We start from the raw sequence: 25,147 nt of genomic DNA, 5'->3' as shown, positions 1-25,147 counted from the left end.
CTCTCCTCTTTAGCTGTCACGCTGACAGCTCCAGAGGAGAGGACAGCCGGTAATCGGCTTTCCGCGGAGGGGACATGTACACTGATTATCAGGGCATAGATGATCAGTATGCCCTGATGATCAGTGTAGCCCCAGCATTGCCTCCTGTCAGTGCCTTTTGTCAGTGCTCATCAGTGCCTCATGCCAGTGCCCATCAGTGCCACATCAGTGCCACATATCAGTGCCTACCAGTGCACATCAATGCCACATATCAGTGCCCATCTGAGCTGCCTTTCAGTGTCACCCATCAGTGAAGTCAGTGCCACCTATCAATGCCAATCAGTACCAACTATCAGTGCTGCCAATCAGTACTGCCAATCAGTACCACCTATCAGTGCCAGTCAGTGCCGCCTATCAGTGCCAGTCAGTGCTGCCTATCAGTGTGCATCAGTGCCGCCTAACAGTGCCTGTCAGTGCCGCCTAACAGTGCCTGTCAGTACCGCCTAACAGTGCCAGTCAGTGCCGCCTAACAGTGCCGCCTATCAGTGCCATATATCAGTGCCATGTATCAGTGCTGCCTTTCAGTGTTCATCAGTGATGCCTGTCAATGCCCATCAGTACCACCTACCAGTGCCTCCTCATCAGTGCCAATCACTGCCACCTATCAGTGTCCATCAGTGCAACCTATCAGTGCACATCAGTGCAGCCTCATTAGTGCACATCAGTGAAGGAGTAAAATCACTTATTTACAAAATTTTATAACAAAAACTAAGAAAAACATTTTTTTTTCAAAATTTTCTGTGGTTTTTGGTTTGTTTAAGAAAAAATAAAAAACCCAGAGGTGATTAAATACCGCCAAAAGAAAGCTCCATCTGTCACAAAAAAATTATAAAAATGTCATATGGGTACAATGTTGTATGACCGCGCAATTTTCATTCAAAGTGTGAGAGCGCTGAAAGCTGGAAATTGGCCTGGGCAGGAAGGGGGTATAAGTACCCTGTAGGCTAGTGGTTAAATTTCAAAAACTGAAAATTATTTTGATCATTTAGATTATGCCAAAGGGTTTGGAGGGCGATTTGGAGTACAGACTGACCGTGTGGACAAGGTGAGGAGATCAGATTGTACTGTTTACTATCCAGTAATGACTGGTTAGAAAGGTTTTCTTTGTTTGTCAAATTGTAACAATTCTAATCTCAGGTTGTCCTATTGACCTAGTATCTTAATTACACCCATAAACCAATGCTTACTTTGTATTTAAATATTGTAAAAGGGATAGAATGGCCAAGTGACATTATTTATGTGTGTTGATAATAATGATACCAACCCCACACCTCCCAGCTAGGTGTCTGTTAGGCAAATAGAGTATTTTGGAATCCACTCTTTTTCAGCAGGCATGACTCAAAAGAAAAGCCACGTTGTATATTGTTCTGGTACAATGAAGAATGAAATGTAGTGAGCTTTTTGCTCTTTTCTCCATTGAGTCCATATGATCACAGTGCATGACTGAAAAGTGATGTGTTTTTTGAGCTATATACAGAATTCCACACATATAGACAAATGAGACATTCAAAAGAAACCCGTTTCTACCTTAAAAAGGAAACCTGTCATGTGAGAAGAATAATAGCTGCCATTACTGGCCTTCTCCAGGATGTCACTCTGCTTTAGTACTTTGAGTCACCACCCTGGAATAGGAATGCTGAGTACAACTGTCCTGACCTGCATTTCCTTCCATGTCAATTAAAGAATTAAAGACAATGTGCCTGGCAACTATCAGAACCTTCAGAAGGAGGTCATCAGTGGCAGCTTGTTTCTTTCATGACAGGTTTACTCTAAGAAATATAGGATCATCTGATGAATTAGAAACTTTGTCATAAAGGGATCAATACATTAGACAATACAAAAGGTACGAATGCTTATGTCCAAATATGCCACAATGTGGTGGATTTACAGTGATGGCTGTAGACCTCAACCAGTCATCAGAACCTCAACTGGTAAAGTTATGTCCAGATCTCAGTTATTTCTTAATCTGTTTTAAATGGCCTGGTGCCCTTTATCACTGCCTTTGACATATATAGTACAGGGAATCTGCAAATACAGTTTTTTTTAAAGAAAAAGACCAATTGTGTATGCGTACCTCACCCCTTTTTATGTGTTTTGTCCTTACAGTCTGCTTCAGGGTTTGCTGACATTGAAACACCAAGTTCTGTATACCAGAAAACACAGCCCCTGGAGGCCAGTAAGTTACAGGAATTTGACTGTTTATGGAAACAAACCAAACGCTATGAGTATAAATATTAGCAATCATAATAAGGCTAACATGAATATTTATAAAGCAGTGAATGTGACACCAAACATTCACGGGTGGTTACATTTTCCCTTTATCTTAAAACAAATGCACCAGTAAGATTTACCTGCAGTGAATATTTGGTTAATGTCATCATTACTGAATTATAAATATGCCCTTTATGTGCCTGTGCATTATTGTATTATGTTCCTGAAATCAAAGCAGTGTAGTATAACAGAAGAAAATAATTCTATAGTAATTGTAATGTTGTAAATATTATTGCTAAATATGTAATTCTTCTCTGTCAACTCTACTAATTTGTTTGTATTTTCATTGAATATGTTATACTCATAAGGAATTAGTTAAGGTAGGATTACTTATTTTACTTTTGTATTATTATTATTATTATTTTAGTTAGGTAAAAATGAAATTTTGCATATTAATATTTTGTATTCTCATTTTGAAGCAACAGCTAGAGCTTTGGGCTTCTTTTACAGACCCTCCTTTTTTTTTTTACTTCAAAGTAATAGGCATTGTTTACAGACCTCAATAGCTCACAATGAATTTGTACACACAACTGGATGACTCAGTCAGCAGTAACTCATTGAAGCAATTCATGTGTTATAAGAAGGCTTAAGCCTCGTACATATAATGAGAATATTGGATGAATGATCGTCCTTTTTATTTTCTTTGCACGCTAGTCTCATATTGATAATGAAAAGGTTGATAATGAACAGTTACGAAAAGTCTCATAGGAGCAGGGCCGTGGGTAAGGGGGGGACCACCAGTCCACCTGTACGGAGCCCAGGCCAGCAGGAGGGCCCAGGCAGCTGGGTGAATCAGATGTGGGCAGGGAGGGTGATCAACACGGCGGGGGGCAATTACTGGATTCGATCCCCTGTAAGCCTCTCTCTCTGCAGCAACTGAAAGTTGGCTTCTTCTCCTCTCCCTCCTGCTGGCAGCTGCTGCAGAGAGAGCACTACAGGGGATCACTTCCAGTAATTGCCACTCACCACACCCATCACCCACCCTTTGCACTATACATTTCCCCCTACTGCCCAGGCCCCACCCCGTGTGCTCCCACCTCCACAGTGCTTCAGCTTCCCTCCTCTCCCTTCCACTTGCAGCTGCAAGCACATAATAGGATCCTTGAGGATGAAGAGTGGGGGAAGGGCCCGGTAAATATGTTACCAGCCCTTGTTTCCTGAATGAACACAATGAGTGATCAGTACTGATCACTCGCTGTGTTTATTCATAGCTGAAGCATAGTAAACTGTGTTTTTTTTAAGGGGGAGGGCCCTGTCAGGTTGGCTGTATGGGGCCCCATGGTTTCTATCAGCAGTCCTGCATAGGACAGAATAAAAATTCAGAAGTGATGTCATGTATTATAATGTATTTGTATTGTATTTTTGGCCGCAAACTGTGCTGATTAAACCTTTAATTGTATAATCTGGTATCGTATAAGAAACATGTTTGTGCTTGTCCCTTCAAATAATTTCAGATGAAATCTGTGTACTAAAGATCAGACTATCATATGAAAGCTTTGAAACTGGTATTTTTTGTAATTTTCTGACCTTGTGTACTAGGCTTAAGAAAACTAAAATAAACTATTATTATTAGGGGATTCTATAATCAGAAGGACTGATAGAATATTTGTCGTCAGGAACGCCTCAACCGAATGGTTTGCTGTCTCCCTGATGCCAGGGTTTGGCATGTGGTGGACCGGGTTAATAAATTACTGGGAGGGGCTGGGCATGACCCAGCTGTCTTGGTCCATGTTGGAACCAATGATGGAGTACATGGAAGGTGGAGGCTCCTGAAGAATCAATTTAAAGAACTAGACTATAAGTTGAAGGGAAGGACCTCCAAGGTGATATTCTCTGAAATAGTACCTGTGCCATGTGCAACTCAGGAAAGACAGGGGGAGATTGGAGAACTAAATGGATGGCTAAAGACATGGTGTAAGAGGGAAGGATTTGGGTTTCTAGAGCACTTTTCATTGGGGTGCAACCTATATGCTAGAGATGGTTTGCACGTAAATGGAAAGGGGTCTGCTGTGCTGGGGGAGAAGTTTATGGGGAGGCTGGAGGAGTAGTAAAACTAGGATCAAGGGGGGAGGGAGAATTAGATTGTAATGGGGCAAACAGATCAGACAGGGGTCAGTCCTAATTGATGGGTGGAATGGGGAAAGATTGGGGGGGGGGGGGCTATGGCAGGTGAAAAGAAGGTGCCCATTTTACAAACTATCATTGGAATTGGTACCATTTGTATGAAAATAAAAAATATGCGAAATACGTGTGCAAAAGGTGCCAATGAATTAAAGTGTTTGTTCACCAATGCCAGAAGTTTGCCAAGCAAAATAGGTGAGTTGGAAGCTTTGGTGCATGAGGAGAACTATAATTTAATTGGTATTACTGAATCTTGGCTTCATTCTTCACATGACTGGGCCATTACTATTCCTGTCTTTGTTCTCTTTCGGAGAGTCAGGGTAAATAGGAAAGATGGTGGTGTCTATCTCTATGTGAAAAGTGATCTCAGAGTGAGTGTGAAACTTGACCTAGTTGATGGAGAGTGTGATGAGGCTGAAGCATTATGGGTGGAACTGCACATGGGGGTTCGTACTACAAAGGTAATCATTGGAGTTTGTTATAGGCCACCCAGTGTTAATGAGGAGGTGGAGACTCAGCTTTTTGAACAGATCGAGAGGGCTGCAAGGGCTGGGACAGTAATAACAATGGAGGATTTTAACTACCTGCAAATTGACTGGAGTAATGGCACTGCAGGAACAGTTAAAGGGCAAAAATGTATAAACCTACTACAGGACAATTTTATGGTACAGTTCATAGAGGCCCCAGCTAGGAATGATGTTCTGCTGGACCTGGTAATCTCAAACCATGCTGAGCTTATTACTAATGTCCAAATAAATGAACATCTGGATAGCAGTGACCATAACATGATTTCATTTATTGTTAGCTGTAAACAACAAGCACATACGTGAAAAATAAAAACGCCCAACTTTAAGAGAGCTAAGTTTCCCAGGGCTGAGAACTGCTCTCCAAGACTTAGACTTGGTGGGAATATTGGCATCGATGAACACAACACAGAAATGGGAGTTCTTAAAAAAGACTCTAGAAAAGACACACTGCAAAATATATTCCCATGGGCAACAAGTTTAAAAGGCTAAAAAAAATCAAACCTATGTGCCTTACAACCAAAGATAAAAAAACTATAAATAATAAGAAAAGAGCTTTTATTAAATATAAAAATGAAGGAATGCTATCATTGTTTAAACATTACAAAGAATATAACAGAATATATAAAAATTAAATAAAGGCCGCAAAAAATTGAAAACGAACGATAGATTGCAAAAGATAGCAGGACAAACTCCCAAAAATTCTTCAAGTATATGAATAGTAAAAAGCTTATGTCCGAGCATGTAGGCCCTTTACAAAATAATTTAGAGTGGGTGGCTGAGGACAAAGAGAAGGTACATGTATTAAATACCTTCTTCGGCTCTGTGTATACAAAGCAGCATGGGGGAGCTCTTGTCCATAATGGACATGATATTGATACAGCCCCTGATGATCCACATTGGCTCACAACTGATATGATCCAGAAATATTTAGACTGAATATAGGTGAATACACCCACAGGTCCTTAAAGAATTGAGCTCTGTCATTTCAAAGCCATTGTTTCTAATTTTTAGGGATTCTTTAATGACTGGCATAGTACCATTGGCTTGGCATAAGGCCAATATGGTGCCTATATTTGAAAAGGGATCAAAATCTTTACCAAGTAATTATAGACCTGTTAGTTTAACATGTATAGTTGGAAGATACTGGAGAGTTTAATAAAAGACCACATAGATGAGTTCTTTTAAGCAACAGACAGCATGAATTCAAAGATAGAAGTTGTCAAACAAATCTGATTTTTTTTTATGAGGAGATGAGTAAAACCTTGGACAGAGGGGTGGCTGTGGACATGGTATACTTGAATTTTGCACAGCTAATGTGTAAGGTAAAGTCTACAGGCTTGGAAAAATAAGTATGTACTGTAAATGGATAGAAAACTGGCTAAAAGATCATACTCAGAGAGTAGTGGTTAATGATTCATACTCTGAATGGTCTAGGGTTGTTAGTGGTGTATCCCAAGGTTCAGTGTTGGGACCCTTACTTTTAATATATTTATAAATGATATAGGGTCTGGAATTAAAAATCCCATTTCAGTTTTTGCAGATGACACCAAGCTGTGCAGTGGAATAACGTCCTTACAGGATGTCTCCAACCTACAAGCCGACCTCAATGCACTGTTTAATTGGGCAACTATGTGGCAAATGTGGTTAATGTTGATAAATGTAAGGTTATGCACTTGGGGGCTAAGAATATGCATGCATCATACATACTAGGGGGGTACAACTAGGGGAATCAATGATGCAGAAGGATCTGGGAGTTCTGGTAGATCACAAGCTTAATAATGGCATGCAATGCCAAGCTGCGGTTTCTAATGCGAGCAAAATTCTCTCTTGTATTAAAAGAGGTATAGACTCCAGAGAGAGAGATATAATTTTTCCCTGTATAAATCATTAATAACACCTCATCTGGAATATGCAGTTCAATTTTGGGCACCAATTCATAAAAAGAACATTGGGGAACTGGAGAAAACACAGAGAAGGGCAACCAAACTGATAAGGGGCATGGAGGAGCTCAGCTATGAGGAAAGATTAGAGGAACTGAATTTAATCTCTCTTGAGAAGAGGAGATTAAGGGGTTTTATGATCTCCATGTATAAATACATCAGTGGTTCATATAGTGAACTCGGTGTAGAGCTATTCACCCTGAGGTCATCACAGAGGACAAGGGGCACTTTTTACGTCTGGAGGAAAAGAAATTTAATCTCCAAACATGGAAAGGTTTCTTCACAGTAAGAGCTGTGAAAATGTGGAATAGACTCCCTCATGAGTTGGTTCTGGCCAGCTCAGTGGATTGCTTCAAAAAAGGCCTGGGTTCTTTCTTAGATACACAGAATATAACTGGATGCTAACATTTATAGGTAAAGTGTTGAAGAGCCTATGCATTATTTTTCTGATTTTTATCATTTCCATACCATTACCATATCAGAGTGTATATGTTGTACTCGGATCACATTTATGCTTGAGGGCTGCAAAAAAAAGACAGAGTTGTGTAGTATTCTTTTTACAGTGAAATCCTAATAACAGCAATTATTTTTTTTAAGTGACAAGCGGTGCTCAGAATCTAAGATCACGTTTTGAAAACATGGCCAAGACAGCAGAGGAAGAAAACCAAAAGAAAGCAGAAGAAGAGAGAGCAAGGCGACAGAAGAGAGATAAGGTGGAGCGACAAGAACAAGTAAAAAAAGAGGTAAGACATTAAAAAAAAAAAATAATACTGCTTACCGTATTATAATAGTTGAGATAATAATTAAAATCTTACAAAATACCCCCTCCCCTAGCAGCATATACTCACCTTTTCTCATTCCCCTGCTGCTCAGCTTGGGCACAAGAAGCAAAATGATATATCCAGCAGTTCCAAGTTTGGGTAAACCTGTGACTCACTCATCCTCTACCTCCCCTGATTGGACTAGTTCTGTCACATGGGGTTGGTGTAGGGGTTTACAGCCCTGTGTGAGCTCTGACAAAGCAGTCTGGAGCATACATAGTATCATCTTTCTCCTGTCTTGCATGAGTAAAGAGAAGTACAATATAATAAAATGTTAGCACTAGAAAGTGCTGGCAGCTAGCAAACAAGGTCAATATACAAAACCCCTCTAAATAAATAGGTGTGAAATGTGCAGTGCCAAATGAAACAAATTTAATTACTAATATTATCAAACAAAGACAATACATAAAACAAAAGCAAAAACATACACAAATAAATAAAACAAAAGCAAAAACATACACAAAGAATAAATAAAACTAAGGCAAAAACATACACAAACAATAAATAAAACAAAAGCAAAAACAATGTGTTTCAATCTTTCAGTATGTGTCCTTAAACAAAAGTCCACTGCTTCATCAATCTGTGTCCGTTTGTCTTCCGCCAACATGTAAAAATACCACATAAGTATCACCATGTGTGCCACCAGCCTCCACCACCATGCATTCACCGAACAGTAAGCTACAAAAGAGAGCAGCACAGAGCTCATGGTAAAATGTTATAATCCAGCTCAGGTCCGCTTCTGGTAATTTCAGATCATAGCACTCCTCACCACCAGGGGGCAATTATCAGTGCACAGTTACTATGTGGAAAGAAGCTCACCATATGGAGCCATAGAAACCGAAATCACATGTAGTGCATTATTTGTTTAACCACTTGACCTCTGAAAGGTTTTACCCCCTTTATGACTAGAGCATGTTTTGCTATGCAGTGCTGTGCTGCTTTAACCGGCAATTGAGCAGTCATACAACACTGTATGCATATGACATTTTATAATTTTTTCACACAGATAGAGCTTTCTTTTGGTGGTATTTGATCACCATGGGGTTTTTTATTATATAAATAAAAAATACCAGAAAGTTTGAAAAAAAACCCCAATATTTTCTAGTTTCTGTTAAAAACATATCCAATAAAAAAATTTAAAAAATCGAATTTTTCGTAAATTTAGGCCAAAATTCTGCTATATATATTTGGTAAAAAATTCCAATAAGTGTATATTAATTGGTTTGTGTGAAAGTTTTAGCATCCATAAACTATGGTATATATACTGGAATTTACACAGGTATGATACTATACTAGTAATGGTGGTGATCAGTGACTTATAGTGGGACTATGATAGTGTGGCGGGCAATCTGGCCCTAGCTGATGCTGGCTGGGAGGTACACTAACTGGCTGACACTGACATCAATAGTGACACTAATACTGTGACCAGTGCTAATACTGAACACTGTCACTGTACTAATGGCACTGGCTGGGAGGGGGTTAACATCTAGGGGCAATCAAAGGGTTAACTGTGTGCCTAACAATATGTAATGTGTGTTATATGTACTGCTTTTGCTTTTCTATATGGTTGTTTATTCTACCTACATTGCAATGAGAATAAACAGCCAGATCACTGTTGCTTGTTTTGTAAACACAGAACTTTGTGTGTGATTGGACACAGTGGATCAGCTGACTTCACCCAAAATTACTGGCTGAAATCAGCTGCAAAACTCATGGTGTGTCCAATCACAGCACGAGTTGGCAGGAGGCACGTCCCCGAACCCAGAAGAAAGATCGTGGCATTCAAGTACCTCACCCAGCCTGATACTGCTGCCTGCTTGCAATACAACTACTATGGATGGGTGGCAAGCAGCTAAAAAGGTAAAAGTCAATATTAACAAGCCACTTAGACTGAATTGGATCAGTATCACATACATATCCAGCATAGAGATAATACAGAGTAAAAGCAACCAAACTCACTGGTATGGCCACTGATCCAAAAACCAGAAGTGGTGCCATGACGTCAGCACGTGTAGCTCCGATTAATGCATTTTGTGTGACGGCATGTCTTCAGGGGACAGATGACAGACTCCTCCCATTGTGACATAAAAATATTTGCATTGATGAAGGGATGTCAGTGTGGAGGAGTGAGTGTTCATAGGCAGGCTGCATTTGCATTATTTTCATTCTTGGTAAGGCCCACATGCAATGCTGGGCCTCCATAAGTGACAGAACTGAAATCCAATAAATGAAAGGGGTGGGTCAGGGATAGTCAGGCTGGGGAGGAAAGAGACAGATGACAGTGAGTATCCTCCATCCAAGAGCTAGGTTTGTGCATCTGATTTACTGCCACCTTTAATACACACTAGGGGAAGCTCAGAGAAAGCAGTGTCTGTACAGAAGAGCCTGAAAAAACTATACAAGGTAAGACTGGAGTTTAGATGTAAACTGTTCATTTTGTTGTAGGTTCAAGAGAATGTAGAAACTGAAGTGTCTCAGAGTCAAGAAGTTCCACTTCCACTTCCAGTTCCAGTTCCACGTGTTTCCATAGTGACTTCACAACCTGCTGAAGAGGATGTAAATAAATCTACATAAACTTTAATATTAAATATGGAATCTTCTACATCCTGTTATTATACTCTTCACATCTTTTTCATTTTATATTACAGGATCCTGACTATGAAGCACCTCCAATGGTCCCTCCCAAAGTACCAATGATGATGGCTCCTGTTCCCTATGCAGATGAATCAGGTTTTGAGGAAGAGACATATGAAGACATTATTGTCCCCCAGCCTATCTCAGATGATGAGTATGAAGCTATTCCAGATCCTCCACCAAGGGTGGAGGAAGAAGAAGAAGATGGGGATGATTATGAATGTATCCTGGATCAACCAGTTAGAAAACAGGAAGGACTTTATGAAGAATTACCAAAAGATGGTGAGTAGAATGAGAACATTAAAAAAGAATAAATACAAAAATAAAACCTAAGCGTTAACTGAAGTTTCTGCCAAGCAGATATTTTTTTTATTAAGGTTTATGATGTACATACTAAAAAAGAACATGTCAAAATCATTCAGAATTCAATAGGTAAGATTGCATTGTTATACCGCCCATGAAGTTCATTGTATTCAATGAATGTAATTAGGAAAAGAACCTAGGAGTTGAGGTCTTAGTGCATTCATTTGTATACTTTAGGTGACAATAGAATATGCTGCCAGCAGGACCAGGTATGTTCAAATTTATGTGTACTATGTAGGAAGTGAGTGTGTTCCTCTAAAGTTGTACACCTATTCAGTTCTTGTAACCACATAACCGGGAGGATGGGGGGGTAAGAGTTGTGTGGAGACCTATTTTATGGCTTACATTCTGCATGCAGAAAACAACAATCTGGAATGGTAGAGATTCCTGTTCATCCAGAAAGGAGGAATCAAAATGACCAAAAATGCAAGTTATGCGGTCAATGTCTAGCGAGGTACCCATTACATTATTGAAGGTTGTGATAACTCCAGACCAGTACTGTTTACATTTGTGGCTAACCTGATTGAGTTACTACAATGTTACTAACATGTCTACATGTCCATTATCAGGCCATAGCACATAAATTACTGATTTGAAATGAATATCTGTCTATATAAATTCCCTTATCAGCATAGGCATTGAAGTCATCAGAACATGCCAATGAACAGAGGGCAGACGCAGCTAAGTGCTAGGCAACAAGCAAAGTGCCTTTTAAAGAGAACTGATCACTGATGGGCATCTATAATAATCTAAATCTCACCTCTTGCCCTGTAACATGGATAATTTCATGTGTTAGTAGTTACTTGCATTCAATACACACTGTTCAAAAAAATAAAGGAACACTTTGAAAACACATCAGATCTCAATGGGGAAAAATATCATACTGGCTATCTATACTGATATGGGCTAGATAATGTGTTAGGAACGTAAGGATGCCCCATTGTTTGATGGAAATGAAAATTATCAACCTACAGATATTGGAATATTGGGTATATAAAGTGTTACAAATGGATAAACCATTGGGACACGTCATAACAATTTTTGTATTTTTTTTTCTGTTTTTCTTTCACATTTGAAAACAATTAATATTGAAACTGTCATTGTTGTTGTGCATACACATTTAACCACATGCCGCCCAGCCACCGCATTTAAACGGTGGCAGGGCGGTGCTCGTAGGCAAAAGCACGTTTTAAAATGGCTGCCTTCAAAACAGGTAGGGGGCGTGCGCCTCCCTGCCTGTCCCGTGGGTGTCAGCAGCGGGTCTCCACCGCCGGGTCACGGATGGTTTTTACCGGCCGTTTTCCCGCGATGAGCGGTAATCACTGACACAGAGCAGGGCTGCATTGTTTACACACAGCCTGCTCTGTGACAGTTCGCGGACAATCTACAGAGGGAGAGAAGAGTTTCTCTCCCTCGATCAGCTACCCCCTCCCTCCCCCCGTCCAGTACACACCCCCACCCCCTAGTAAAACACTCCCCTTACACAGCAAATTCTAAAAATGTTAACCCCTTCCTCCCCAGTGACATTAGTACAGTTTCAGTGGTTTTTTTTCACTGATCACTGTATTGGTGTCACTGGGGATGTCAGTGACCCCAAGTCAGTTCCCCCCCAGTGTCAAAATGTCCGCCGCAGTCCCGCCATAAGTCGCTGGTCACCACCATATGTCGCTGATTGCCGCTATATGTCGCTGATTATTAGTATAAATAAAAATTAAAAATCCCAGTATCTTTCCCGCCATTTGTAAACTCTATAACTTTCACGTAAACCAATTAATTTACACGTATTGTTTTTTTTTTTTAGCAAAGACATGTTGCAGAATGCATTTTGGCAGAAATTTATGACTAAATTTGATTTTTGCATTTTTTTTTTTACTGGACTTGTTTTATAGCAAAAAGTCCAAAATATTGTTTTTTTTTCCTCAAAATTGTCAGCCTTTTTTTTTATAGCACAAAAAATAAAAACCACACAGGCAATCAAATGCCACCAAAAGAAAGCTCAATTTGTGGGGAAAAAAAGGATGTAAATTTCATTTATGTACCGTATTGCATGACCGCGCAATTGTCCGTTAAACTAGCACAGCGCTGTATAGCAGAAAAATGGCGTAAATTGCAGTATTTATACCATAGATTGTAGACGCTATAACTTCCACACAAAGCAATCAATATACACTTATTGGGATTTTTTTTACCAAAAACATGGAGCAGAATACATTTTGGCCAAAATTTATAACCAACTTTGAGTTTACTATATATTTTTTATAGCAGAAAGTAAAAAATATTGTTTTTCTTCAAAATTTTTGGTCTTTTTTTGTTTATAGCGTGAAAAATAAAAAGCGCACAGGTGATCAAATTACACCAAAAGAAAGTTCTATTTGTGTGAAAAAAAGGACGTAAATTTCGTTTGGGTGCAGCATTGCATGACCGCGCAATTATCAGTTGAATTAGTGTAGCGCCGAGTAGCAAAAAGAGGCCTGGTCATTAAGGGGGGTAAATCCTCAGGAGCTCAAGTGGTTAAAGTACACATGGGCATTTGTATAGGTTCACATAGATATTTTGTTTCTAAGCACAATTTACAAGAGGTCCATCAGCATATTCTTTGGGCATATTGTATTGTTTGATGAACACTGGTTGAGTTTTGTAATACTGCGTGGCTCTATTCATATGTACTGAAGTTATTTTCACTTGTGGGAACACATAATTCAGCAGTACATCGTTTTCAAATTAATCGGTGGATGTGAGTTATTGCGCTTGGGTACATTTGGTTAATTTTGTAGTTACTTGCATTATCTTCGTGTCAGAGCAGAAGTGAGAGGCTTAAATTATAAGTCAGTTCTACCTTTTGCCAGAGGTCAGTGTTGATAACAGATATTCCATATTTGCCATACAACAAAGGTGCTGTCTGGATTACTTGAAATAAAATGTTGCCTATTGACAGTTTTGTCATCCTTCACCTAGATATAGCACAATGTGCTACATTGTAGAACATATAATAATCATCTGTTATATAGATTTTAATGTAAAAGCTAGTGGGCACCTAAAGGCTAAAGCTGGCCATAGACGAGATTAAATTAAATTCATGTCGATTGTTGAATCCTTCATTTTTGGCTTCATTAGTGTGCCAGCTGCGACATGCGATTATTGTACCGCAATCGAAAGCGCCTGATCAAACATGCTGGGTTTTTTTAGAAGATTGAAACAATTGATGGCACAATCATATGAGCTAATTTCGTTTTTTTGAACAATAGAACATTTTTCAACTGGTCTGTTGCCTGCTTAAGTTCACCTTTTTTTAAAAAAATAAAAACAAATACACATCTTTTTGCAGGTGAAAAAAATGTGCATTTATTAGCATTGCATCCTGTAAAGCTTTGCTCCTGCAATTATCAGATCATGGGTGCAATGCCAGGATCCTGTAGACTCTCAGTACACTTTCTGCTCATACCTCCCATACACGCAGGCAGTTACTTGAGAGCATGAAGATCCATTAAGTACAAAAGTGTTTACCAGGTCTCTTTAGAACTACAGGCCATCAACAATGGCTGACAGTACTTGAAGTCTATTCATTCACAGGAAACTGTAAATGAATGATGTGGTCATGTGGGCAGAGCTCTGTACAGCCACGCTGCTTTCAAATTGTGACAGCGGGTGCGAAGAAAAGATCCCCCGCCCACTGTCAAAGCTGAGAGCACTGGCATCGGGAGGTGGATACACAGAAGCATGTTATACCCTAAAAATGGGTGTAACATGCTCCTAAAGGTGAACGTATCCTTTAATAACTCCTACAAACAAGAGCCAAGTGAAGACTGTACATGCCAGCCTTTCTCAACCTTTTACATTGAAGAAATCCTTAAATATTGTTTGTGAGGGGAGTCACTTTGGGTGGGGGGCCCATGGAACACAGCCCCCTTTAGAGAGGTGGGGAGACCCCTGCCTCAGCTCCCCATATCCCTCTTATGTATAAGTCACCCTGTGCCTGTTAGGGGTACAGGGTGGAATGTCCTGCTATTGTGTAGACATGTATAGGTGGGGTGTGGGGGTTGTTCATTGTTCACTGCCATGTGGCTGCATCCCATTGTTCTATTGTGTGTCTTGCTTGGGAGCAAAATATTATGGGATGTGTTTGTGTATTGGTTTGGTGGGGGGTGTTCCCGGAAGCCCTTCCCCCTAATGGGACTGCCTGCTGATGTGTTTCCTGTTACTGAGTGTGTATTTTCCCACCCTGTGTATATATCTTGTATCTATGTTAAAATAAAGCAGTCTATCTTCTGGTTTCCTTCCAAGACGTGTGTGTCTCGTCTTGTATGGTCAGTGGTGGTGTCTGTGGATCTGTGTTTGGACAGGGAAGCGGGAGTCTAACGGAAATACCCTAGTGCAGCGGGGGTCCGGTTCTGTTACATTGTTTAAAAGAGAACTCCACTTTTGTAAAAAAAAATATATTCTTGCAAAAATGCTACACAAGCCATTTTGTCATTTGCAGTTATTTCTTTTTAAACTGAAGTTGCTGTGATTTTGTAAAAGTGGTAAAAAAATTCAATACAATATGCCAAACTGGAAATGTTTTGTGCACAGTTGGTGTACAGCACATCCTCAGAAATGTAATTTTCTGTTTGTGTGATTGGCTCATTGATTTTCTTAGATAACTGTGCTAAGATACTAATAATATTTTTGGTATCTCCTGCAATAAGAATTTCATTTTGGTTAACAACTTCTAAAGGGATGCAGACACTGTAACTTTTCTCACTAGAGCATTGACTTGGTAAAACAAGCAGTTTTTTTCTTCAGAACAGAAAGAAGTAGGATTCTGTTACTTTGAAAATCCTTGAAATGAACACAGATCACCCAGAGGTGGAGTTACACTTTAATTCTCTGCCATCCCTGCTAATAATTATATCTACAGCTTATGGTACATCAATAAATAAACCTGTTTGAAAAAAGCTATCATTTACATAAATATAGAAAACCAAGTGCCATTGTAAGGGATTTCCAGCAATATGAATCGCATTCGGACATGCACATAGGAATTCCCGCAGGAGAATTGCCGGTTATGTGCATGCACGCAGAAATGCACGATCACGCACACGCACGGCGAAGATTGGCACCAGACGGCCTATTTAAGGAGTGTCTCTGCTCATGTTCAGTGCTGACTGGTCTTCAGCTCCTCCGTGTCCTGCTTGTTCCTGTGTGATTCCTTTGTTGCTGACCCGGCTTGTACCTCACCTGACTCTGATTGCTGTCCTGATACTGGTTCCTGGCTTCGGCTCTGCTCCTGACCTTGGCTTTCCCTTCTGATTCTGTACCATGCTGCTCGACTGTTGATGACCCTGGCTATCCCATAACACTGCTCCTGTCTCTTGTCCTCACTACCTGCCTTGCTCTGGTGCACGCCTGGCAATCTACAAAACCTGCTCTGCCTACTACTACTGTGCCAAAATCAGAGGATCATCAGCCTTCCAAGGTCATCATCTGCAAGAGCTGCAAACAACAACTACTTGCACTCTTGTTCCCCTGGGTCCTAGACTCCCTCTGTTCCAACTCCAGCGGGGTCAGGGCTAGTGACACAAGTCATTTTAGTCTCCCATCAGGTACACGACAGCCATGTGTCCCTTTACTCCTGCATTTGCTCTTAGAGTTTTCTTCAAAGATGTATGTAAGCATAGTTACATAGTTAGTCTGGCTGAAAAAAGACAAAAGTCCATCCAGTTCAACCATTAAAAAAAAAAAAAGTTATAATCCTACACCCACAGTTGATCCAGAGGAAGAATATAGCACTCAACAATAATTGTATAAACCACAGTCATATTTTAGATTTAAAGTGGTTCTAAAGGCTCTTTCTGCTGTCAATAACAGCCAGTAAGGAGGGAACGGGGGCTTGGGAGGGAGCCTGCACGAGTGCCCTGATAGAAAGCTACTCAACAGAGGGGAGGAACCAGGAGCGATGGCGTGGGGGCCCAAGAAGAGGAGGATTGGGGCTGCTCTGTGCAAAACCACTGCACAGAGCAGGTAAGTATACCATGTTTGTTTGTTTATAAGAAAAACAATAAGAAAAACAATTTGAGCATATACAATCACTTTAACTTCTAAATGAACACCTTTTGTTTTTTTCTTTTCTCAAACAGGCACCTCCACGCCCTCTGCTATTGCTCTGTATGATTATGAAGCAGGTAGGCTGAAAAAACAATATTTTATTTTCCATTAAAATGATATTAGTGAGACAGTCTTATTGAAATGGAACTCGTCTGATGCAGTGATCACATATGGCTGATTCATCAACACTGGAGAAAAGAAATTGTGAAACAAATTACATAGTTACATAGTTAGCCTGGCTAAAAGTCCAGTTAGTCTGGAGAAAAGTCCATCCAGTTCAACCATAAAAAAAAAGTTATAATCCTATACCCACAGTTGAACCAGAGGAAGGCAAAAAAACACAGGAAAGCATGATCCAATATGATCCTGCTGGGAAAAAAATTCCCTCCTGATCCCCCCAAATCCTCCCAAAGTTTAGTTGCAAATTGCCAGTAGCTCCTTAAGTTTTGTTGCAAAATGAAACAATTCTGCTTTTGGCACCATGCACAATTATTGATGTTTTTTTCTCCTATTCCCTTGTACGAATATGAATCTGTCTAGTCTGTGTGCAGGCTCAGCATGAAATAAATGCAGATACCTTATGAGATGTTAGGATTTACACTGTGAAAGCAGAGTTGAGGTATACAGTCTGTGAAATTCTAGGAAGTTCATTCTGCTGTATGCAGCACAGAAAGCTCTATGGTTGGAGGATAGCCAGACATATGACTTTGGCAGGTCATGTGACCAGGCTCTTCTCCTGACTTTTTTTTTTACTGTCTTCATTCATTCGTTCCACTTGTAGGCAGGTGCATCCTGTAGTCTCCACTGCAGGTGGCGTTCACCCATAGTGACAATGCAGATGGTAAAGGAAGTTGAGAGAAACTGCATTTGTATGATTTCCTTGGTCATGGACAGTAATCCAATTGGAATCCTTGGTCCCATGTAGCCCTGGTGGCCATCTTAGGTCAGGAAGAGTCTATTTAGGACTCTGACCCAGGGACTTGGCATGCTTTATGAGAGTGGCTAGAGTAGTGATAGGTTCCACATCTGTCAGGGACAGTGCTAGCGAAAGGTTCCAGTGGAGTAGGGAGAGTAGCTTCTCAGGGCGCTTCCCCTTTGGGTTGGACTGGCCTGCATCCTTGAATCTTCTGACCGCTGTCTCTCTGCTGCACTGTTGTAAGTGGTACCAGATGAGTAAGCCTCCCCGCCAGGTCTGGTTGTACTGTTGAACTACTTTTATAATACATAGTTTCTTGCAAAATTCTGTGTGCTTACTGCCCACCACACCACGCTGTCGCTACCAACACGCTGACTTCAGAATCAAGTATCTGGTAGCATGCTAAGCATATCTATAAAGCACATTGCTGTGATTTGTAAAAGTTTTATAGTTCTAATTATTTCATAAATATATTCTTTCACATGGAGTAAAGACTTCCTTTTTTTTAATATGTTCAAGGCTAAAAAATATTTTTTTTTTAAGTTTTTATTCTTGCAAATATGACATATTGCATAGGAATGTTGCCTATTTTCACCAAACAGTTGGAGCAGTTAGGCAAGTTTACCAGGCTAACCTTTACTGTTTTGCCAAAAATATACTCTGTTTACAAAGCCCAGAAGCTGAAGCCCAGATTGCATACTGAATGACCAGAGTAATGACCCAGCCCTCCTTCCTCCCCTCTCTCCTCTCCCTGCTGTGCTGGGCTCCATACAGGGTTTCAGTCACATAGAGACAGTCAAAACAAATGAAATCACTGTCGTGCTCTCACCTTAGAAAATTCCTAATACCCTGCAAAACCTGTGTCCAGGGGCGGACTGATCATTTGGGAATTCGGGCACCGGGGTCAGTAGGAGAAGCCCCTGATACCTTTCATAGGCTTTTTTGGGTGTGGTTTGAGTGTGGGCGAAGACACAGGGGCCCCATGATCCCTTATTACCCGGGGGCCCCATGAGTTGTCAGTCCGCCCCTGCTTGTGTCATGGTGGTATCCTTTAGAGAATATAAGGCCTCATTTACACGGGCACTGAACCCTGTTGTCTGGGAATGGGCCATGTGTTTAAGTGGCTTAAGGCACCATGTGCTTCATGCAGGCATCTCTTTCAAGGCTATGGGGATGCAGTGGCTGCACGGAAACATAGCTCGTCCTAGTTGTGTGGGTGTCAGTGAATGGTCTGGATCGTACAGTGTGCACAGCTGTCAGATTGACTTCAATGGGCTGTCTGCTGTACCTGTTGACTCAGACCACTACAACACATGGCCCATTCATGCTCACATTCCATGCCTGTGTGAATCAGGCATAAAGGTTTATTTATGAAATATGGATTTTATAAAAATAATGAAAAAATTCTATACGACACAAGTGTACAAATGTTTAAAAGTAAACGTTACATCAAACCATTAGTGGTGCCCTTTAAATGAGCAACATTTAAGCCAGATGGTAAGGGAAGGTTTAGTAAAAACAAAGGATTATGATTTATTCCAATATTATAATCAAGGTCAGTGAGTGATTCACTCTTTTGGCCAGGAACACAAAGCTTAGTGTAACACACAAACAGAGCAACCCAACTATTAATTAACAAAAGTACATTACACTAGAAAAAAACAATAATTGCTAGGGTTGTTTGCCACCTTTTTCAGTACGGTTATTTAAAGATTCTGTCCCCACTTTTATAGATGTTACAGTTTCATTTAAATTTAGATTATTTTATTGTACTTGAGTGAGGCTGTTACATATAGTGGAATCACATGTACAGGGGGTTAGTTAATGAATTTAAAGCCCAACTCCAGATTTGGTTAAGTGGAGGAAGGTTTAGAACCACTGACAGGTTTATTTTACTGTCTGTGCCCCTCAGCTGGGGAGATTTCCCTTCTCTTCTTTCCCTGATAATACAATCCTAATTTACTGCCCTGGATGGCGCCTGTCATTGGAACAGAAAGGGAAGGGAAATCTGCCTACAAAAGCATAGACAGCTATAAATACATGAGAAATGTACTAACACTTCACTCCCTCTACTAAATATGCATTTATATCTACAGTATATCCCAATTGGGGGAATTTCCACTCATTTCCTGCTCTGGTAAAACAACATGCAGTGAGTGGAAATTTCACACCGGCTTTTATTACTATTAGTCCTTGTTCACACAGGCCTAGGTACTCCCATGCAAGGGCTGTGCTTGCCCCTACAGGGTTGTACAGGTTTTCTGTGCATCCCTGTGCAGGCAGTCCCATTCATGTCAATTGGGACAGATGCTACTCCCAATTTGACAGTTGTATGGGTGCATGGCCCCAAACGCACACTGTCTGCATCCCCTGTGGATCCCTATGTAGGCAAACATGACCCTCGCACTGGTGTATGTGGTAGTAAGCCCGTGTGAACAAGGCCTTAGAACAATAAAATATTTTGTTTTGCGATTCCAGCAAAAGGGATGAAGAGTATACTGTATATTAAGCTTTCTCTATTATATTGTTCTTTCTTGTATGCAATTGAAATCCAAGATCAGATTGCTTTTACCAGCACTCTCAAGCAGTATTCCTCAAGGATTTTTTAAAGCCCAATTGAAGTTTCACATTACATATGCTAAATACATTTCATGCCCATCAAAACAAAAAGTGTGAAAAGCACACAGTCTTCTGCAAGCATGTTTTAGAGCAGAACCCTTGTTCTCTGTGGGGAAGCAGTGGTCTCTCTGCAGAGGTCTCTCACATCACCCTCCTGAGTCTGACTCTCTGAAATCAATAAATCTCATGCTTGCTGCTGATTGCAGAGCTCTAGCTGGCGACCCCAACTGAGGACATACACACGTACGAAACGCGTTTTGGAAGAGCCTGCAAGCCTTGATATTACGCCGCCGGATTAAGGAGGTCCGGCGGCCCCTATCACCAAACCAGCTGGTTAGTGCTCATAGCAACCCTATGGTTGTTATTTGATTGTTCATGGTTGTCGCAAGATTTCCGATGTTCATATGTATGGAAACACCTTTCTATTTTTATTTTATTTCTACTTCTCATTAAACATCATTTGAATCTACTACACTATGGGTTTTTCCATCTTTTGCTCTCCATCAATCACTTAAATCCCCAGTGCTCCCTCTGGTGACCACTGCACCACATTGAAGAGGCTGCACCCGTGTCCTTTAAGGGGATCCCCGGATGATGACATCTGCTTATCCTGTGGTGATCCTGTTCCTATGCTGAGAGGGACCCATTGGCAGACCTCTACTATACCATATACTGCGCATTACCATTGCGCGTCCGGTGAGTGCGCATTTTATCCATCACCTTGCCTCTCACCTATCTGTTTGAGGAAACACGTGAAGTCACATTGAGCTCCATTGTTTTTAAGGACTTTTTATGCACATATGATTTATACTTCTAGAATTTTTATATATATGACTTACACTGAATTATTGAAGAACTCTGTACATCTTTGTTGTTTTAGCGCTGCACTTACCCTGATTATTATAGAGCTCTAGCTCTGACTTAGACAGGCATGTGTCAGAACTCCCCAGAGAAACCACTGCTTCTACACAGAGAACAAGAGTCCTTCGCTACAGCATAATGGCAAAAGACATATTGTTCTACTCAGGATGTGACTGCTTTGTATTGATGCACAAAGAATGTATTTAAACTGCTGGTTTAAACTGAAAGTTCAGTGGGCCTTTAAGTCCAATTCAAGCTGTAGTTTATTTTCAGGAGTGAAGAGTGCTGAAAGTTACAATTTGGGACATGGATATCTGCAATAACAAAATAACAATGTGTATGACATTTGCATCTACATCTTTTTGCTTTGTAATTCACAGGTGGTGATGATGAGATCTCATTCAAACCTCAAGATATCATCACAGACATTGAGATGGTAGATGAGGGTTGGTGGACTGGATCCTGCAATGGGCGGCGGGGGCTCTTTCCTGCAACTTATGTGGAGCTTATGCAGTGATAACCCAACTTTACTATTATATGCAGCGTTCAGATTTTTGATGTGTCTTGCTTCTTGAAAAAGATTTTTTCCAGTTGTTTTTTACAACTTGAAAGTCATTTAGGACAGTAATATACATTGTAAAATGAAACATTCATAACCTTGGTTCAAACCCAACTCCAGTGAGATTTTTTGTTTAGTTTTGGACATAGAGGGGAAGGGATCAATGGTTTCACTTGTAATCTGTGTTTCTGTTGGGTAGGTTTTTCTGAACACAATAGAGAAATGTTATACGCTGTCTTATTACTATCCCTGTTAGTATTACTGTCCATCTCTTCTTGTCCCATAAACGAATAGCTCTCAGTCACTGTACTGAGGCCTCCCTTGTGTTGAGCCGTTGTTTTTCTTAAAGTGACAGGCAAAATGACAGCTCAGCCACACCAGCACTCGCTGGCTGTCATTTATTTCCAAACCAGCACTCTGGCCAAAGCATCCTACCCTACCTAGTGATAATTTTTGTTTTGTAATCCAATTAAAAAAATCAAAATGGTGGTGGGTAGTGCAGTGTTTTTAAGAACTTGGTAGAAATTGGAACTAGGGAAGGGCTAAGCTGTTTGTAGAGGACTGCTGATAGATGCACATGTGGGGCTACTGAGATTTTGTTGGTTGAACATAAATAGAATTTACTTTGAGGGGCTGCTAATGGATGAATGTAAGGAGATTCTAAACTAGGCTGATGAACATATTATGGGCTGCATTAGATAAATATAAAGGAGTTGTACATTGGGGGTCTGCTGATGGATGAATATGAGAAGAACGGTAGGGACTACATATCAGAGGGCGTCCATTGGTGTCTTCTTAAATTACAGTAACTCATATTTGCAACTGATTATTCCCTTTTTAATACATTTTAAAAAATGTTTCCTATTCCCATACTTTCATTGTATGAGTATAAACTTTGTTTTCACTGAAGGGTGTTAAGGTATGGAAGGCTTTCAAGGAGTATACCAGGCCCTAAGCTTGAGAGCCAAAGCCACAAACAACCACTTCGTCCATTTACTGCTGTCCCAGAGACCAGAAATGAGGCAAAATCTCTCCAATAGGATCATGGACTGTAATAAAAACTTTATTCTTTTCAAACTGATCCATAACTGAGAACAAAAAGTCATGGCTAGAGTTGAGTTTTTACATGTACCATTTTTAAACTTGCAATAAAATTCTTATAATTACTTCTACTCTGATCTACAATGCAACCTTCTGTAATTATTCTGCAATAAACATATGAAAACCTTACAGACAGAGACAGTGCATTTTATGTGAAATTGACCAATGTTTAGCAACTGACCTGATAATATAATCATATCACAACCTAACAAGTACATGGCCTAATGCTTTTTTGTTAAATCAATTTATCAAATGCAAGTCAACTGGATTTAAAAAAAAAATCAGCATGTTTGAAAAAATTAGCAAAGATGATGAAATTCCCATAGTAAAAATATAACTGAATTCTCAACCATATTAAAAGGAAACTGATGTACACAGTGTTAAATCAAGCCTTGAAACAGAGGACATCAACGCCAAGAAGACCTGTTAGTCTGTGTCAGGTTTACTGAGAGTAATACGATATGTCGAATCCAAGTGGTGATATATGCTGTGTGGCAAATGCAAACATAAGACACTCAGTTTAAATAGAGAAACCTCAACATAAGACTACAACTGGGGCACATTGCATAGGGATGGGATGAACTACTATTCAAAGGGCAATTCCCTTTGTGGGGAAAACAATTAACAAATAAAAAAAATAGCGTAGCGCATACAATTGCAACTCAAGTCATATTGTAATTGAATGTTATTCATAATTACCTTTCCGTTTCAGTGCTGTAATTTTCTGTAAAATACAGTGCAATATGGCAGCCTGGAGGCATTCTGTACACAGATGGTGTACAGAACGCCTCCCAGATACAGTATGTAATTTCCAGCTTGTGTGATTGGCTTACTAATTTTCCCAGAAGTCTGTACTATACAAGTTATATTTTGAGCATCCCCTGCAATATTTTTTTTGGTGAGATACTCCCAAAAATCGCATATTAAGGGATGCAGACTGTGACGGGAGTCACTTTGGGTGGGGGGCCCATGGAACCCAGCTCACTTTGGAGAAGTGGGGAGACCTCTGTCTAAGCTCCCCATATCCCTCTCATGTGTTACTCACTCTGTGCCTGTTAGGGGTACAGGGTGATCTGTCCTAATATTGTGTGGGCTTTGTCTCAGTCTGTGTAGACATGTTTAGGAGATAGGTGGGGTGGGGGTTGTTGATTGTTTAATGTTATGTGGCTGCATCCCATTGTTCTATTGTTTGTCTGGCTTGGCAAACTATTATGGGATGTATGTGCTTATGTGTATTAGCTTAGTGGGGGGGGGGGGGGGCTCTCCAGCAGCCCTCCCTCCTGATGGGACTGTCTGCTGGTGTGAAGTTTGAATACCTGTGTGTCTCTGGTTATTAAATGTAGATTGCCCCGCCCTGTATCATTATGCAGGGAGGGGGGATTGTCCCCTGAGTGTATATATCTTGTATCTGTGTTCAAACAAAGTAGTCTACCTCTGGTTTACTTCAAATCTGGTGTTGTCTGGATCTTGGGGTAACAATAGCCAGATTCACTGGTCTCGTGTTCCAGTGTCTGAGAAGCAGCTGCTTGATGGAGATACCCAGTTGTGGGTGTCTGGGGTCCGTTACACAGACCTTGCCAGTTTCTTCATTAGAGCCATGCAGGTGCAGCAGCTGATTACAAATTATAAAACCATTCCCATACAAATTTGCTCTGCACATGACAAACAACAGGCAAACAAACAACTATTTCTTCAGAATAACAAAAGGTAGGAATCTGCAACAATGTTTGTTTGTTAAAATCCCTGCAATAAAGATTGATCATCTAGAGGTGAATGTTTTTTTCTCAACAAAAAGTGGAGTTACACTTGAAGTACAATGAAAATTATATTTTGACATGCAATAATAGGTGGGTGTGGTAAATAGTCCGAATTATGACCATGGAAATCATCCATCACTTTGAGAGTAATAACAGTTAACATGACATGGGACCAGTCCATCCTTTCTCATCTGAATGGTATGAAAACAACAGGTTGGACTCAAGAACAAAAAACGTACAAGCGTCCAATATTGATATGATCTGACTCCATCATGTATGCTTGTATGGTATGCTGCAAGTTTCATCTTAACAACAGTTAAAGAACTACTGTCACACAAAATCTTGTGTTCTGATAACTGTATGCAGTTAAGGCAGATCTGTCACACAAAAAAAAGTAGCCTGTAAATGAGCAGTAATAATACTTACCTCTCCCGCTGCCCATGCCTCTGATCTTCACTTTCTTGTAGAACTACATTTGTTAGGAGTCTCTTCAGCATCTGACAATTCCAGATGTGTGCGAACTGTGATTCCACC

The 25,147-nt window shown here is 40.3% G+C and overlaps 1 protein-coding gene across 1 annotated transcript in view; it reads left to right on the top strand.

The window, feature by feature from the left end:
• The window catches only part of LOC149443787 (src substrate cortactin-like), a 64,967-nt gene extending 41,982 nt beyond the window's left edge, over nt 1-22,985 (top strand). Inside the window, exons 11-17 of the mRNA XM_089655317.1 lie at nt 1,029-1,084; nt 2,146-2,215; nt 7,496-7,641; nt 10,165-10,275; nt 10,368-10,635; nt 16,833-16,877; nt 21,577-22,985. Coding sequence (XP_089511443.1) covers nt 1,029-1,084; nt 2,146-2,215; nt 7,496-7,641; nt 10,165-10,275; nt 10,368-10,635; nt 16,833-16,877; nt 21,577-21,713 — 833 coding nt within the window. The 3' untranslated portion in view covers nt 21,714-22,985. The remainder of the gene's footprint in view (nt 1-1,028; nt 1,085-2,145; nt 2,216-7,495; nt 7,642-10,164; nt 10,276-10,367; nt 10,636-16,832; nt 16,878-21,576) is intronic.
• The last annotated feature ends 2,162 nt before the right edge of the window (nt 22,986-25,147 follow it).

Source organism: Staurois parvus, unplaced genomic scaffold, assembly GCF_062004578.1.
Source record: "Staurois parvus isolate SC_StPar_1 unplaced genomic scaffold, SC_StPar_1.0 ptg000832l, whole genome shotgun sequence".
Classification (NCBI taxonomy): domain Eukaryota; kingdom Metazoa; phylum Chordata; class Amphibia; order Anura; family Ranidae; genus Staurois; species Staurois parvus.
This window is presented reverse-complemented; position numbering and strand designations above follow the sequence as displayed.